The following is a 16350-nucleotide window of genomic DNA, read 5'->3' as shown; positions in this document are numbered from 1 at the left end:
AATTTGTGATCTTACTTCAATGCTATTCAATTGATTGGTCGTGTTTATTTTGTTCCATTCTTAATGCTATTTGATTGTTTGGCCACCAATTAGATTGTTCTATCAACTTAGATGAACTAGAAAAACGGATTTTATGTTTAGGCTCGGGACATAATAACCTAAGTTTAATTCAAGTTGGAAAACAAGATTAATTTACGAGATGGTTAGGAATAATTAATCGTCTTAAGTAACCAATTAGAGTTTCATAATAATGGGTTTCCACTAATCAATTGTCTAGGAATAGTGTAGTCGATTTGATGCGTGGGGATACGTTTTCGTAGTTATTGGAATACATGCAAGAAGATAGAAAATCCTAGATTAACAAGAGAATCAATAAGTCAATCGTAAGTGAAGGAAGTGATTGGATTAAGTCTAGCCCTAGGGGAAGTCGTATGCTTTAAGTTTTTATCACCATTAGGTTTATCGTTTCTATTAAATTTATGCTTTATTTTAGTTTCAGTTAAAAATACTCTTGAAAATCAATTGTCCGAGTAAAAGCCTATTGTTCTAATCCTGGTACTTATCAGAAATCTAGATTAGTACTCATGGTAACGATAGTCTATTCACTCTTTATTACTTGTTCGATGCGTGCGCTTGCAGGAATCGATTATATTTATTGCAACATATTCCTACAAATCCAAATCGAATTTACAAACTTCCAAGTGAAACTATATACAAGTCAAATAAGGCATTAAACCAACCCCTTTTTTTGGCTTTCTGAGCTACTTCACTGTGCTCAGGATCTCCTTCTATTTTACATCGGCAAAAGCTTAGTAAAGCACGCCAATTCAATGTAAGAAATCGCCACCACAATTAAGAATTCCACATGGAAAAACCAGAGAAAGAAAAGTAAAAAACTTTGACCTCTATGTATGGATCCTTACCAATGTACACCAAGTAGCTATATGAGACCTTGTATTCATGCTAACAAAAGAAATGCAAAAGATTAAGCAAGCTTTTCAATTAAGAAAAAACCCCGAAGTATGGAAGACATTTCCATGGAACATAAAATTTAATTATGACCGAAGGGAGGGAGAATACCTCTGGAGACTTCAACCTTCTAACTACAACTAATGATATTCTTGATTTTCGATCATGTGACCCTCCTAATCCTTCTCGACATAATAACAATTTGTCGTGTTCAGATGCCAAAACACTAATGGGAGAATGGAAATCACCTTTACATAAACATTTAAGCAAAATATGCTAAAATATGTCAGTTGAAAGGAAACATAACATTACAAAACATGGAGAAAATCCAACCCAAGAAAAGTGATAGGATAAATTTATACTTCTTTTATCATTATTTTCTCCTATGGAAGAGAGCAACTCACTGAACTTGAAGGGCCAATACACGTATGAAAGGGAGTAATCTAAACCTGTATTCTAACTTGGCTATGTTGAGCATGAGGCTTGTCTCTTCTCGGAGCCATCATAAACCTTACTCACTGATTGTTCGATGATTCGATAAACCCTTTTTCTTCCTTCCTTGTTGAATTTACTTGGAATATCTGGCTTCCCCAAAACGAAAAACCAAAAAAATTGATTCAGAACTTTTTTTTTTCCTGGAAAAAATATTTTCCTATAATTACTTCCCAAAATTCTCACCACCGATCGATTAACCTCCATACCTTCATTTCTACGAAAATTGATTTCCCTCTCCCTCCCACCCTCCATACCTTCATTTCAGTAGTCAAAACCTCTGTTTGGCCCCAAAAAGGTTTTCTTATTAGAAGATTCCTCTGTTCTCCTCTCTGTGAATCGAAGAATAAAAGAGAAGCATGAAATTAAAAACAAATAATCTATGAGTAATAAGATATTTGATCTATTTTTAAAATTTTAAACCTTTCATTAAATAAAAAAGGGGATAAATATGCTACATATGTATTATTTGCTCATAGACATAATCGATGAACATGCCGTTCCAGGTAGTCCAATCAATGTCGTTTCTTAGATGGTAGTCTCCTACGACTAAATTGGACCTAATTAGGTACATGCAAATTGTAAGTGAATGGAACAATATAGCAAGGCTGGACTATACTTTAATATATATATATAGCATAGCATTGACAATCCGGTGAAAGAATATAAGCAAGCGAAATGGAAGCATAAGAAATAATGGACGATGCAGGATTACTACTTGCCTTTTGTCTAGTAACTTACGGTTGTTTTTTTCGATTACAACTTACGGTTGTTTTTTTTTTATTGGGTTTGAACCCTAATAACCGGAGGCCTAATTGCGCCCCATCTAATTCAATCGAGTCAGGTTTGCCCACTAATGAGTAAAATTCTCCCAGTATAGATTTTTTGCATTCATAAGAAGTCAAACTCGAGACCTTACTTAACCGGAACTAATATCGAACCACTTGAACAAAACCATGTTAGTACTTACGGTTGTTTTTTCGCCCTCTGATATAAATAATAACATAATACATACACTTATATTTTAAGAAAGATTTTATTATAATGAACAATAAAAAGGAAAATAAAAAGAATTGAGAAAGTTTTCATGAAAGAGAAATCGAGAGAAAGGTGGAAAAAATGATGGAAGTGAATGAGTGTGGAGATGGTAGTTTACTAAAATACTCTTCCATCCAATGCCTATATTTTTTTTCCTTTAATAAATTAATAATAAAGTTGGATGAAGGATTTTCAAATTTTCATTTTTTTTTTTGTTGGAAGAAGCACTTTTATTAAACACACCATAATTTACATTGGGGTGACGGCGTCGAGGCCATCGGTCAACACAACTACTAGATGCCAACCACGAGATCAGCCAAAAAATAACCAACTAAGACATCGTCGAGGCCACCGGCCAACACAACGGCTAGATTGCCAACAGCGGGGCCAACCACAGAGACCCTTATTAAGCAAATCCAAAACATAAACAACATAAAAAAAAAAATCAAGAAATCACACCCTTGATTTTAACTAGATATGACCCCACACGACCCCACACAATAGAGGACATAACAACCAACCACGATCTAACCAGACTGAGCACACCTTCGTATGGACACCAGGGTGGTAGACAAAACATCGAATAGGTAAGTACCATCGGACTACATTGGTAAATCGTCGACGATGATCGTCCAAGTAACTAAAGCTTTCTTTTGGCGATGAACAAGGGCAGTGACCATAAAAGATACCAGAGGTCCTGATCAGGAGGCGCTGAGTGGCCATGGTTCGAATTCAAGCAGAGATCGGTCATCGGAGAGAACCGAGGGCGCTCAATCAAGATGGAGGAACAACAGTAGAGGAGCGGTGGTGAAGGAACAAAACACAGCAGTGGAAGGATGGGGTGGTGGAGGACCAGGGTGAGGCGCAGTGGTGGGAGTAGCGGGCGGAGGGGAAAGGAGATGGAGTCAAATTTAGGGGTATGGATAGAGAAATTGATGGAGACAGAGGAAGGAAGTAGAAGGAATAATCAGATCGGGGGCGGGGGATCACCGCAGGATGCATCCAGCTCGAGTCAGACGCGTCGGCAACGATGGAAGAAAGTTAAAGTTTCTTAGGGGTTGGGGCTTTCATTTTTCTGGTGAGCGAATGCAAGGTTTTTTTTTTCCCCAATAAAAAGGTCAATGAAAGTAATAAAATATTTGTCAATTCTATAAATAAATATACCATGCATAAGTTCTTTTAGTGAACAGAATAGAAGAATATATTCCCACCACCCTTCGTGACATGAGTAAACTGATAATTTTGTCCCAAATTCATGCAAGTTGCATCAATTGGGTTCCTGAGAAAAATGTTACATCAATTTGGTCATTATTCATATCAATTTTGTCCCTAATCAAATCAATTTAGTTATTGATCATATCAATTTAATCATTAATTACATCAATTCCATCCTTTGGGACATTAATTTGGTTTGTGGTCACATTAATTTGATTTTTGGTCACATCAATTTGGTTCTCGGTCACATCAAGTTCATCCATGAGGCCCTTGCCGTCAAAACTCCATCAGAGGCCCAAATTGATGTGTATCAAAAGAGTCATTATGTCTGTATTTTTTATTTAGGCTTTTTTCATCATTTTTATAATTTTTTTTCCATTTTTCATAAATATAGTCCTTATATCCTTACATCAATAGTCTTTATATTCTTAATGAACATATTGAGCACTCTTTAACACAAATTTGCTATAATATAGGCCCCATAGCTGCTGTGCACTTTTATTACAATGTGAGAACATATTGATCAAATTCCAAAATGAATAAAGCAACCGAAACAATCAGCAACAAGTAATATTAATCTAATATAAAAGTCATTACACTTAAGTAGATACGAGTCACCCCAATTACAAAATGGACCAACTTGAACATATAATATTGAAGGAGACTAATCATTCATCTTGTAAAGTCAAATAGTTCAAGAGTTTACAAAATGAATGAACTCCTTAGTTAAAACATCAAAAGCATCCAATAATATATCACTATGGCATATAATTCATTGTCTTCAGCATGTACAATTCAGCCGAAAACCCAGCAAAAAACAATATGTATCCCAATCTAAAACCATTTAAGACTACTACTTATCACCATCCAATAATCACAGTTTTCATTATCCAAAATGCATCAATCTTGAGTATTATCTTGCTTCAGCATCCACAAAAATCAACAACAAAAGCCAATTGTTATCATTGAGGACGCTTAGTGCTCCTGCATTCATAAAGGCTACAAACCTCTAGGTAGTTGCAGCAGTGACACCTTGAATGGTTTTGTTCGTAATAGGAGCTCTTGGAGGGGGCATCATGTCATGTCTCACTGGAGGTGGTCTGAATGCGATTACACTTGGAAGATTGACCTGCATGTTGGCAAGATCATCTACAAAGGAAAAGTACTATCAAAGACCCTATCCATCAAGCAAAATGACATTAGGAGGACAAAATTAATTCATTCAATACTGTCATCATGAAATTAAAAAAAAGAGTAAAATTGTACCTGTATAGTGTGATAGTTAGTTTGTAAGGGTTGTGCTTATTGAGGTTCTGATTGAAGTAGGATAGGACTAAAATGTCTCTCATGAGCAGCAGCTAATCCATCATTTGCACCATCACCCGCAGCAACCGAATCCCCATCACTTGGCACATGAGATGGTTTTGTTTCATTAGTAAAAGCAACTGATGAACCTAAGTTGGCTTTGCAGCTGGTCTTCCTATGTTCAACATGTTTACAACTTAAGAACTTAGGAGGGCTAAGCTTTCTCTTCATCTTATGAGGATTAGCATCTTCTTCTGGTGCCTTCTTTCTCTCGGTTTTTTGTTTGCCTAGTTTTCTCTTCATAATGGGAGGTTGGATAGGGTCAAAGCCAATTCTCTCTCAAAATGCCTCACCAAATGCAGAGTTGATATAGTATGAGTATATCTTGTCATTGGTCTCCTTGGTTAGCCAATTGTGGACAAATTATTCAGCTTTTTGACCATTTTGGTTCATCCAAGCAAAGGCATGCTCGCATGAATGCAAGACAACTCCCAAGATCTGCATGAATGTGGAGGATATGTTACCTCAAACTTTGTCCTATTGGGATCCCCTGACCAATGAAGAGTCTAATATATTGCATTTTCCTATTGTTTATTAAGCTTAATTTGGACTTTTTTGCAGGGGTCCTTGGCTCTTAGCAATCAAAGCTTGTGTCTTCACTATCTTGCTAGTGATATACATCCTTACACCTTCAAGCATTGCAATTATGTGCTTACCCCTCACATCTTGCTAGATATGTAAGCCAATCAGGGGTCTACACCTAATCAAAAACTCCCTTTTATAAGCTTCCAAATAGATATGCATTCTGTTAAACTCATGAGTATATTGTGTACATTACAAGCCAATAGTTGACCCTATATTTCTCTTGAACAGCTCATTTTCTTGGCTTTCACAGATTTTCATGAGCCAATTTCAAAGTCCTAGATACCATTACTCAATATCTTTGGATTGTATAGTCATATGCTACTTGCCCAGTTATGTTTGGTTGGATCTTGACAAGTGAGACCAACTTAGGGGCCATCCACTTTCTTGTTGCAAGCTTGTTGGTCATCCTTCTAGTAGATATGTGCTCAGAGTAGAAAGTCTTCACCTAGAAGACTTTTGTTGCCTTGTTTTATAAGCACAGTATAGCCTAAGGATATCCCTTACCCTTATTGTCCACATGCCTCTCAACACACACAGCCTTAACCCTCTCACTATCATTTTTTACAAAATCAACATCCCTCCCAATGAGATAGTTAAATCTCTCACAGCAGTCTTGAACTGCTTCAAACTCTCAAATTCCATTGACTTAGTGATAACAACATTATGATCATCTTCTGGATTGAAACATGGATACCTGATACTCCCATCTCTAAATCTTCATCATGGATTGACTTCAACTCATTTGTTTCATAGCCTTCACATATCTACTCTTCTTCAATGTTGGTAACAGATGTGGATGCACCAGCAGTAACACTACCACTAGCAGCAGCTGAGGATGTAGCAAGAGCTGTATATGTTCCATCTGACTACTTCCTTCCATCTCCTTTGCAGATCTAAAAGTACTTGCAAAACATGTTCTCCCTCTCAGCGGCAGTCCACAGTACCACTACCACTAGCAGCAGCTAAGGATGTAGCAAGAGCTGTATATGTTCCATCTGACTACTTCCTTCCATCTCCTTTGTAGATCTAAAAGTACTTGCAAACATGTTCTCCCTCTCAGCAGTAGTCCTGTCATTGAACTTTCCTTTGCTCTTATGTCCTTTTTTATTAATGGATTTGGAGTTGCTTTTCGAGGTGGAATAGCTAGATTTCACCTTGCACTTTCTCGTCATTCTCTTCCGAGATTGTGTGCTTGCTTCACCTCCTTGCACTCCTTCACCTCCATTTGATTCAACTCTTCTCTCATCAAACTCATCTGAACTATTGTCCTCTGGTCCCAATTTATAGGTACTGTCATCTGCAGTGTCATCATTTAAACATTCCTCTCCCTAATCACCTTCCTCTTGCATTCTCTTTCTTTCAAGCTCTCTAACCTTATCTAAGGAAACTTCTTCAGCCACATCTGCTACATCGTTCTCAACATACGAGTGAACCTCCGTATAGGGCTCAGTAACTTGTGCAAGTATATTGAACAACAATCTTGCACCATCGTCACTAGCTAGAGGTTTAAGCCTAACATCCAAATCATTAAAGATTGGATATTTATGTAAAGCAAACAATATTTTTGGTTCTATATTTGTTCACAAGCATGTCTAAAAGCCTTGCAGCAGTGAACTTATCTATGTTTTCGCCCTTCTTCACTTCTACAATACCACCTTCATATTGCGACATGGGGTCCCTAACAAACCTTCCACCATGATGCATAATCACATCCACTGTCCTAAAAGTGCTTCTATTGCCACATAAAATCAAAAATTAAAAAAACCCTACAATGCTGGCCAGAGCAATGTCCTAACTTACACAATTCGAATACACAAATATAGTAACCAAACTGTAATGCACACTATTCTGATTACCAATAAAAATATTATCTTTTCACTTAAAACAACAGCTTGTAAGAGTTAGCCAAAGATATACCTTGGCTCGCGGACAAATCTAAAGTCTCCATCCATGATCAGGATAGTCGGTGCTCTAGCGTGAAACTGATCTTCTTCTCCAAGACGAAACCTATATCATGTCGCACACGCTTGGAGGGAGTTATCAGAGAGAAAGAGCAGAGAGAGAGTGATACATGGGAACGAAATTGATGCAAACATTGTTTTCCGTCCAGTACTAACAATAGATTTGACGAATGGATGAATTTGATGTGACCAAGGGCTAAAATGATATGACCAATGACCAAATTGATGAGACTAGGGACGAAATTGATGTGACCAAATACTAAATTGATGTGACCAAGTTCTAAATTAACATCACCATGGACGAATTGATGTGACCATGTACTAAATTGATGTAACATTTTTCTCAGGCACCTAATTGATGTAAGATACATAATTTAGGATGAAATTAATCGTTTCCTGTCCGTGACATAAATAATCGTACGTGTATCTCTGATTGGATACCCGTAAGCAGAGACCTCTCATTTATAATTGTATTGTATGTGCGTGTGTGTGCATATATATATATGGAAAGGAATATTTTCATCTAATTGGGAAGAAAAATAGATCAGTTGGATAATATAATCAACATATATATTGATATATATTACAATAAATCAGTATAGATATTGGAGATATATTGAGAGTAAATACACCTTAAGTACTATATATACATATGTGAGAGAGAGAGAGAGAGAGAGAGAGAGAGAGAGAGAGAGAAGTTACCGATACCATGGTCCATATATACCATAAACGGGCATGCTGTTGATGACGAAGAGATACAATATACATTCATACATACATACCTACACGGATATATAAAGTGAAGTCCTTCTCCTCTTCCTCTCTCTGTCGAAAAAAAACCCAAGATTTGATTGAGGTTCTGGGGAAAAATAAATAAATAAATCAAATCAAATCTTGGTCACAGCCCCACCCAACAACCCCGTGATTGACTGTGACTGACCTACAGTCTCTCTCTCTCTCTCTCTCTCTCTCTCTCTCTCTACACACGCACAGACGCACACAACAAAACACCCAGCAGCCACAGCGAGCAGCAGCGCAGCCAAAGTTCATTAAAACAAACAAATCAAAGTCGTCGTCATCACTGTCAACGCCTGAGTGTGACTGCCTTACGTACGTACGCACCTGTTCGCTTTGCTTTGCGTTGCTTTTGATTTGCTCATTTCGAATGCTGCTGTGCTGCTGAGCCTCATTTGGAATTCAATTCATTCGATCATCCCTCATCAATCGGCCTCTGAGAATTCATCCAGTCGCCTTCCTCTCGCATCTTCTTGCTAGTCTCTCTGTCATTCGGTTATATATATTTAACTGAGTGTTCGTATATATATGCTTATTATATATAATGCTTCCTGTTTCAGTTGTGTAGCTGTATATATTTATGGCGCCGATCGGGGGCTCTCCTCCGACCAAGAAATGCCGCCAGAGAACCTGCTCCAGGAAGAAGCTTCGCGTCAATGACAGAGTTGAGGTGCGTGCAGTTAGTTTCTTCCCAGTCCCCCCCGGCCCCCTTTTAATATTTATCATTAATTATTAGTAAATTGCTGGGGTAAAATTTGTAATGTTGATAGTATGTCTGCATGGTTGGTCTCTCTCCCTTCCTTCGTACACGCACGCATGCACCCACCCACCCGTCAGAGTGGCCTGTCGAAATCAGTTTGATCAACAAGTATTACCTTACCTTTATTAGTATACTATGTATTGCGTCCTTCTTCTTTTTTGGCTGGAATGGGGAGATCAGTGTAGTAACTCCTTCTGGAAACCGAAAAACTCCACAGCCGCCATGAAATGTTCAATTCGCCCAAATGAATAAAGGTTCAATGAGACATTAGTCCACTTAAGTCACCATGACCCCACCAAAACGCACAGTGGATCAAAATAGCCCCATAGGATTGAGGACAATGGTTTACTAAAGTAAGTATTTTCGTATTCAAGTTGAGTTTCGACCGTTTGACCTCTCTTTTGGAAGACAAAGCCAGTTTTACTGCGCTACCACCTTGGTGGTATGTATTGTGTCCTTAAATCAATCATTCCTTCCTTCCTTAAGCTGTTATATATAATATTATTATTTTCTACGTATTAAGCCCTGCTTGTCAGCTTAGCTTGTCAATGATATGCTCCTAACGTTGGTCGCCAAGGGTCCCTGAACTGATGATTCTGATTACACACAATTAATGATCCTTAGTTAATTTGTACAGGCTAGCTAGCTACAGCTAGGTTCACTTCACTTACAATATCTTACTCCTGGAGGTCCAGTTTATGAGCGCCGGCGACTTGTATGCTCCTTCCCATCACATCTTAATTTGGATATTTATTAACTGTCTCATTTTCCCGGATTGAATTGCTGCCACATAGGTGAAGAGCGAGGAAGACGGTTTTCTTGGCTCGTGGCACCAGGGAATCGTCCTAGCCTGTGGACATCGCAGGCGTTGCATCAAGTATGATCACATCCTCATTGGAGGCACCTCCGATAGTATGATAGAGCACGTGGAGGTCTCACCTGCTGTGGATGGCATTGATTTTGATCAAGTTCACCGGTGTCACTATCGTGGCTCTATTAGGCCGCTCCCTCCTTACTTTGTAACCGGTCCTTGGGACCTGCCTTACGGGATGTGTGTCGATGTCTATCACATGGATGCTTGGTGGGAAGGCGTCATCTTTGACCACAATGATGGCGCCGAAGAGAGAACCATCTTCTTCCCTGATCTGGGCAACGAGATGTCGGCCAAACTTGGCAATATAAGAGTTGCCATGACTTGGAACGAGGCTACTGAAATCTGGCATCGACGTGGACCTTGGCTGTTCCTTGAGGTGATTGAGGAGTACGAGCAGAAGTGGCCCCTCCCCGTATCTGTGAAGCAAATTTGGTATGACCTGAGAGAAAGAGATGATTACACAAGGATCAAGGAGTGGACTTCTACGGATAGAGAAGTGTGGCAGGACCTGAATCTGGAGACTATCTCGGAGAACCTTAAAGTCGCTTTGTCGGATGCTTTGCCCCACTTAGTTGTCATGCTAGGAAACATAGGACAAAGTGTTGACCTGCTGAACGATGTCCCAGAAATGGATGAGGGCGTTTCAAAACCTTCTGGAATAGATGAGACCATCAAATTACTTAATAACGATCCCAGCAAGATTGATGTTCAGGTTAGCCAAACAACACATAATTCGGATCCATTAACTGAAGAAGCTGAGCCGGACAATAATGGCATGATTTGTGACAGAATGAGCAGAAGTGCCAACAAAGAACCAAGTTTGTCGATATCACAGCCAGAAATGCTTAATGAGAGTTCTCGGCATTGTTCCATGGTTATGTCTGCCGAAGTCCCTTCAAGACTTTCCTCGGAGATGGATGCAAAGTCCAAAGACTTGACCTGCCGAAAACGTGGAAACTGGCAACCTGCTGGGCCTGACTTGGTTCCTAGAGCCGAGCACTTTCCTGATGCTATTGCATTTTATATTAGGGGAAAGGGCACAAAGCACAACGAATCTCTAGTAGCAGATGTTCAGAAGCACCTTCTATATCTAGACTGGAAGATCGAGTTTAGGTTCGACAAAGAAGATGTTCTCAGATTTCGTTACGTTTCACCTGAGGGAAAGTGTTACCAGTCTCTTGTGAAAGCCTGCCTCGACATAATCGGAACCAATATGGACAATCTTTCAGATGCTAACAAGAGCTCGGCAGCAACCATAAATGAGTGTCAATCTTCTCATACTCTGGTATATATCCAAATTTTGAATGCTCTCAAATGTCACCTTCCTGCCATTTTTCATGATTGCTCTCTTGTTCTGGATCAGGATAAGGAGGACCATGAGAAGGCCACCCATTTGCGGAGGTTGAAGCCTGACAAGAACGTCTCAGCTAGCAGGCCGTGGAAGTCTCCATTTATGCATAAAAAGAGGATGCGGGAGTGGGAGATTCAGTCCTCCTCGTCGAATGGAAGGTCTAATAATACACTAGGATCTATCTGCAAACTAGATGGAGCAGTCAACTCCAGCAAGCTGAGTCACCAAAGGAATAAAACTTCAAGCCTCAGAAAGTCGAAGGCGAAAGCATCTGGAGCACTGACCGGAGGAGTTGAAGATGTGGAAGCAGGCCATCAAACTCCAAGGTTGTGTTCAAGAAAATGGATTAAGGAGGCTGCTCCAAACCAATCGAAAAACAATCGTAGGACAGTTATCTCATGGTTAATAGATAACAAGGCAGTGTCTTCCATGGCTAGAGTGCACTATCAGAGTAAACATGACAGTTGTCCTATAGCGCAGGGCTGGATAAGTGCCGAAGGAATCATATGTGATTGTTGCAGCAAGATGTTTAGCTTAAGAAGCTTTTCTGTTCATGCTGCTAAGACCGAAGAAAGAGCAGCTTCAAGCATCATCCTCGAAGACGGGAGGTCGCTATTAAACTGCCAAATGAAGATATTACATGACAAAAATTATATCAACTTCGATCATGGTGGGAGAGAAAATAATTGGCAAAAAGGCGAAAATGATTCCATTTGTAGCGTTTGTCACTATGGGGGCGAACTGATTTTGTGTGATCAATGCCCATCCTCGTTTCATCAGAGTTGCATTGGTTTGCTGGTAAGTCAGTTTTAATTCTTCTTCTTCTTCTTTTTTTTTCCGTTCTTCCAATGTTCTTCCGCTGCTATTATTATTATTATTCCTTGCATTATCGTTATATTATAATTGATATATAAGAAAGACCTGCAGTTTGGGAATATTGGAGATTTGTGCTTAACATTTATTTGTTGTCCAATAGGAAGTTCCAGATGGTAATTGGTTCTGCCCATCCTGTTGTTGTCGACTCTGCAACCAAAGCAAGTCCAGGGATGAAATTGGGAATTGCCTGAATGACATCTTAACATGCGATCAATGCGAGAATGAATGTAAAACAATTTATCTGTACACATATTTACATAGAATTGATGCATGCATATATAAGATTATCTTGCAATTGTTGGTCTTGATCGACTATGGTATAATTTTCATGGTTATTTCTTATGCAGATCATCTAAGCTGTATTAGGGAAAGAGGAAAATATGAATTCAGCAATTTTCACAGTAAGAGTAGGTATTGCGGCGAACAGTGTGAAGAGGTACCGTATATCACTTGGTTTTTTTATATGAGTTATGAGTATTAGGCATTACCTAATAAAATTGTGGTGCATCCATATTAGGTTACATTGATTAAAAGAGACACTTTACTTAATAAAATTATGCAATGCATCATATTAGGTTACATTGATTAAAAAGACAATTTACTGATTCTTTCTTTATGGGAAAAATTCGATATTAGCTAGTGGTCATTCTAATGGTTAGATGTGCTTGTTGTCTTAACTTATTTATTTATGTTCAGATTGTGAGTTGTAATGGTCCATGACATCCCATTGATGTCACTTCCATTGATCTTTCTCATTTGCAATCAATGCAAAAGAGCTATTTTGGTGTTTTCATGCCTTTTTTTTTTTTTTGAGATCCAACGACGTGGGGTGGAATTTAAGGAGAACGAATATGCATGCAAATGACTGATTTCTTCATTGCTTGCGAATGCTCTACATATATGGAAGGTCCTATTCTTCGGATTTTTTAAATTTCAATAGACAAATAAATCTTCATTGGTTGTTAGCGGCTTGTCAATACTTAACAAAGAAGAAGTATTTTTCTAAAGCGAGTTGATTTGAGCTAAACCATGCTGGCTAAGATGTTTAAAATCTTTTTTGTATCATAAACTGTTTGTTTGGAATTGTATGAAAGTACATAATGCTTAATAAGATGGCACTCTACCGACTTGAATTGGAAGTAATTATTTCAAGGAGATTCCATTTAATCGCATAAATCATTAAAATGCAAAAGAACAGTTTATCTTAATCTTTTAATACCTCAATCATAAAAAAATTGCCATCTTCTTTGCAGGTATCTATTGGGCTTTACAAGCTCATAGGAAAGCCAGTCCAATTGGACAGAGATAACCTGACGTGGACATTATTAAAGTCCATGAAATTCAATCCTAGTGATCCCAAAGCTCATGATATTGAAGCTATAACACAAATCGAGTACAAGCTAGATGTTGTTGTTGGCATGATGCATGAATGTTTCGAACTTGTTAGAGAGCCCTCTACCCAGAGAGATCTCGTTGAAGATGTCATTTTCAGTAGAGGGTAAGTTGCTTTACTATCTTGCATATTCTTGTGCAATCTCAGGGCAATTGCATCTGTCCTTTTTATTTTTTGTTTTTTTTTCCTCCTAATAATGAGTGCAATCACTAACTTCATGACTTCAAAGTATGGTACGAGCAGCTGAATCTTATCAAAGATGTTGGGAACTTTTCCGTATAATAACCCATGTTTATCATTTTTCATGACATTGGGAGACTGATGATGAAATCTAAAGCTAATCTACGGCTTCAATTGACTGTTAAGACGGTTGAGAAGTGTTTAAAAACTTACCCAACTATGGGATGTCTTCTTATATGTGATCTATGACTTATAAAGCATCCTTTAAAATTGTGAAGGCTTCTCCGTCTTTTTTTTCCTCCTTAAATTGAGTTTTCATAGTTATTCTAAGCAAGTCCAACATTATCCTTGGCAATATAGGTCAGAGCTTAGTCGTCTGAACTTCCGAGGATTCTATACAGTTATTTTGGAAAGAAATGATGATTTGATTACGGTGGCTACTATAAGGTGAGGATCTACCAACTGTTGTTAAGTTGTTGATATATTTTAACATAGAACATAATCTTGGTAGGAATTTATTTTCTGTTATGTCGGCTAAATATTCTCAAATACTTTTTCTTTTTCACTCAAAAGGATCTTCGGAGACAAAGTGGTAGAAGTACCTCTAGTTGGTACGAGGTCTCAGTATCGCCGACTTGGAATGTGTCGCCTTTTGATGAATGAGTTAGAAAATGTAGTCTTTTATGTTATATATATATATATATATCCACATTATTGTCATATGCAAAGAAGAGATCATGTATAGTACCGTCAAGACGGAGATTATTGGAGTCATGCGACTTTGTTATATTATTCCATCAGGTCTAAAGAAGCAAAACTGCAATCATTTGGATGTTGTTAGGGTTATGATCCAAATTCCAAAAGTGGAGTGGATTTATTTTTTTAATATGCTCATATGATATTTAATTATATGATCTTTTTGCATGCCCTCCCTAGAAAGAAATGTCTTTTAATATTCCACATGAGATGCATGTAAATTAGTTTGATCTCTTTTATGGCAACGTGAATAACAGAGTAATAGTGAACAAATTTTTCTAAGATCATTTTTTCTCTTCCCATATTTAAAATTAATTTTCTGATACTTACTGATCTAGAGCAATTACTCTTTGTGACTTCACAACTCAGACTAATTAATTATATAGCTAAGTTGCCAGAAGAGATGTATCTGAGAAAGTGTGCTTCTAAGTTCTAAATAGCATATATTAACAATAAAGTGGCGCTAGTAACAATCTATCGAGTTGACATTGTTTTTTATGTTTGTTTTACAGAAGCTAAAGGAATTGGGAGTTTACAAGCTGGTCTTGCCCGCTACTCCGAGCGTACTGGATACGTGGACTACTTCATTTGGGTTCACGAAAATGATTGACTCTGAGAGATTACAGTTTCTGGGCCACACTTTCCTAAACTTCCAGGATACTGTTATGTGCCATAAACGGTTATTGGAGATACCTCAACGGGAACTGAACTCGAACATACCAACAGGTGCGAACAGTTAGATTCTCTTGATCATTCAAAGAAAAGCACTGATCATTTTCAATGCTGTATAAAATTTCCAGGCAAAGCACATGAAGTTTGTGATGGTGATGCCAATAAGAGCGGAGGAGATAGCAATGATTTAGGAGGATCCGTCGCCGTCTCTGAGGTGTTGCAGGCAGAACCAATCGAAGAGATAGATTGGAGCGGACCAAGGCCCCATCATTGATGGACTTTTCCTGACCACATCTTCATCACAAGGGAAGGCAGAGAGGAATATGGGGGCCTGACAGGACATGGAATTAGCATGGACCAAGGTGCTGTGCGGGTTCCGCATGCGGGGATTTGTTTGTAGCTTAGCTAGTTGTTTGTTAAAACGAAAAGGAATTAAGAAGATATGTTAGTTTGTATGTTTGTTTGTTTGCTTGTTAGGATTTTGGAGACATGAAAAGAAAAATGTGCTGGCGCCGCGGCCCCGGTGGAGGAGCTTAATTAGGAATAATGGTTTGTTTGGTTGAAGAAGAGATTATATAGAGCGAGAGAGAGAGGCACTTGACTGAGGACATGACTTCGGACAGATGAGGAGCAAATTATTTTATTGATTAAGATCTTCAACAACGAATAAAGCAGAGTGTAGTGCTTCAGTCTCCTAATGTCGTTTCATAGAAAAATATAATATATAGTTTTTGTGATGTGAAGAACTGTGTGACTGAATTGGAATAATGAGATGTTGTTTCGGAGAGAGAGAGAGAGAGAGAGCAGCTGCCTTTCCTTTCCTGGTTCCATCTTCTTTTTGTTTGCTTTGCGTCGCTTTTGCTTTTGCTTTTGCTTCGGCTTTTGCATTTGCATTGCAATATTGCATTGAATTGGTTAATAAGGGGAGTGGTTTCAATAGTTTTCTGTTGAATTGAATGGTTTCTTTCTTACGATATCCGAGAGAGGAGAGGAAGAGGAGTAGAGCAGACTGCAGAGAAGTGAAGACTTTTCTTATTTCTTTCTTCTATTATAAGTCAGTCTGTATCG

General features: G+C 38.4%; 1 protein-coding gene across 1 annotated transcript; it reads left to right on the top strand.

Moving 5' to 3' along the window:
- Positions 1–9000: 9000 nt before the first annotated feature.
- On the top strand, positions 9001–15737 carry LOC116212332. Its single transcript, XM_031546882.1, has 10 exons — positions 9001–9090; positions 9975–11339; positions 11418–12203; positions 12382–12508; positions 12629–12717; positions 13535–13779; positions 14215–14301; positions 14428–14530; positions 15126–15336; positions 15411–15737. The coding sequence occupies exons 1-10, from the start codon at positions 9001–9003 to the stop codon at positions 15554–15556; spliced, it is 3249 nt and encodes a 1082-aa protein (XP_031402742.1). The 3' UTR covers positions 15557–15737.
- The last annotated feature ends 613 nt before the right edge of the window (positions 15738–16350 follow it).

The sequence above is a fragment of the Punica granatum genome, chromosome 6 (assembly GCF_007655135.1).
Source record: "Punica granatum isolate Tunisia-2019 chromosome 6, ASM765513v2, whole genome shotgun sequence".
Taxonomy (NCBI): domain Eukaryota; kingdom Viridiplantae; phylum Streptophyta; class Magnoliopsida; order Myrtales; family Lythraceae; genus Punica; species Punica granatum.
This window is presented reverse-complemented; position numbering and strand designations above follow the sequence as displayed.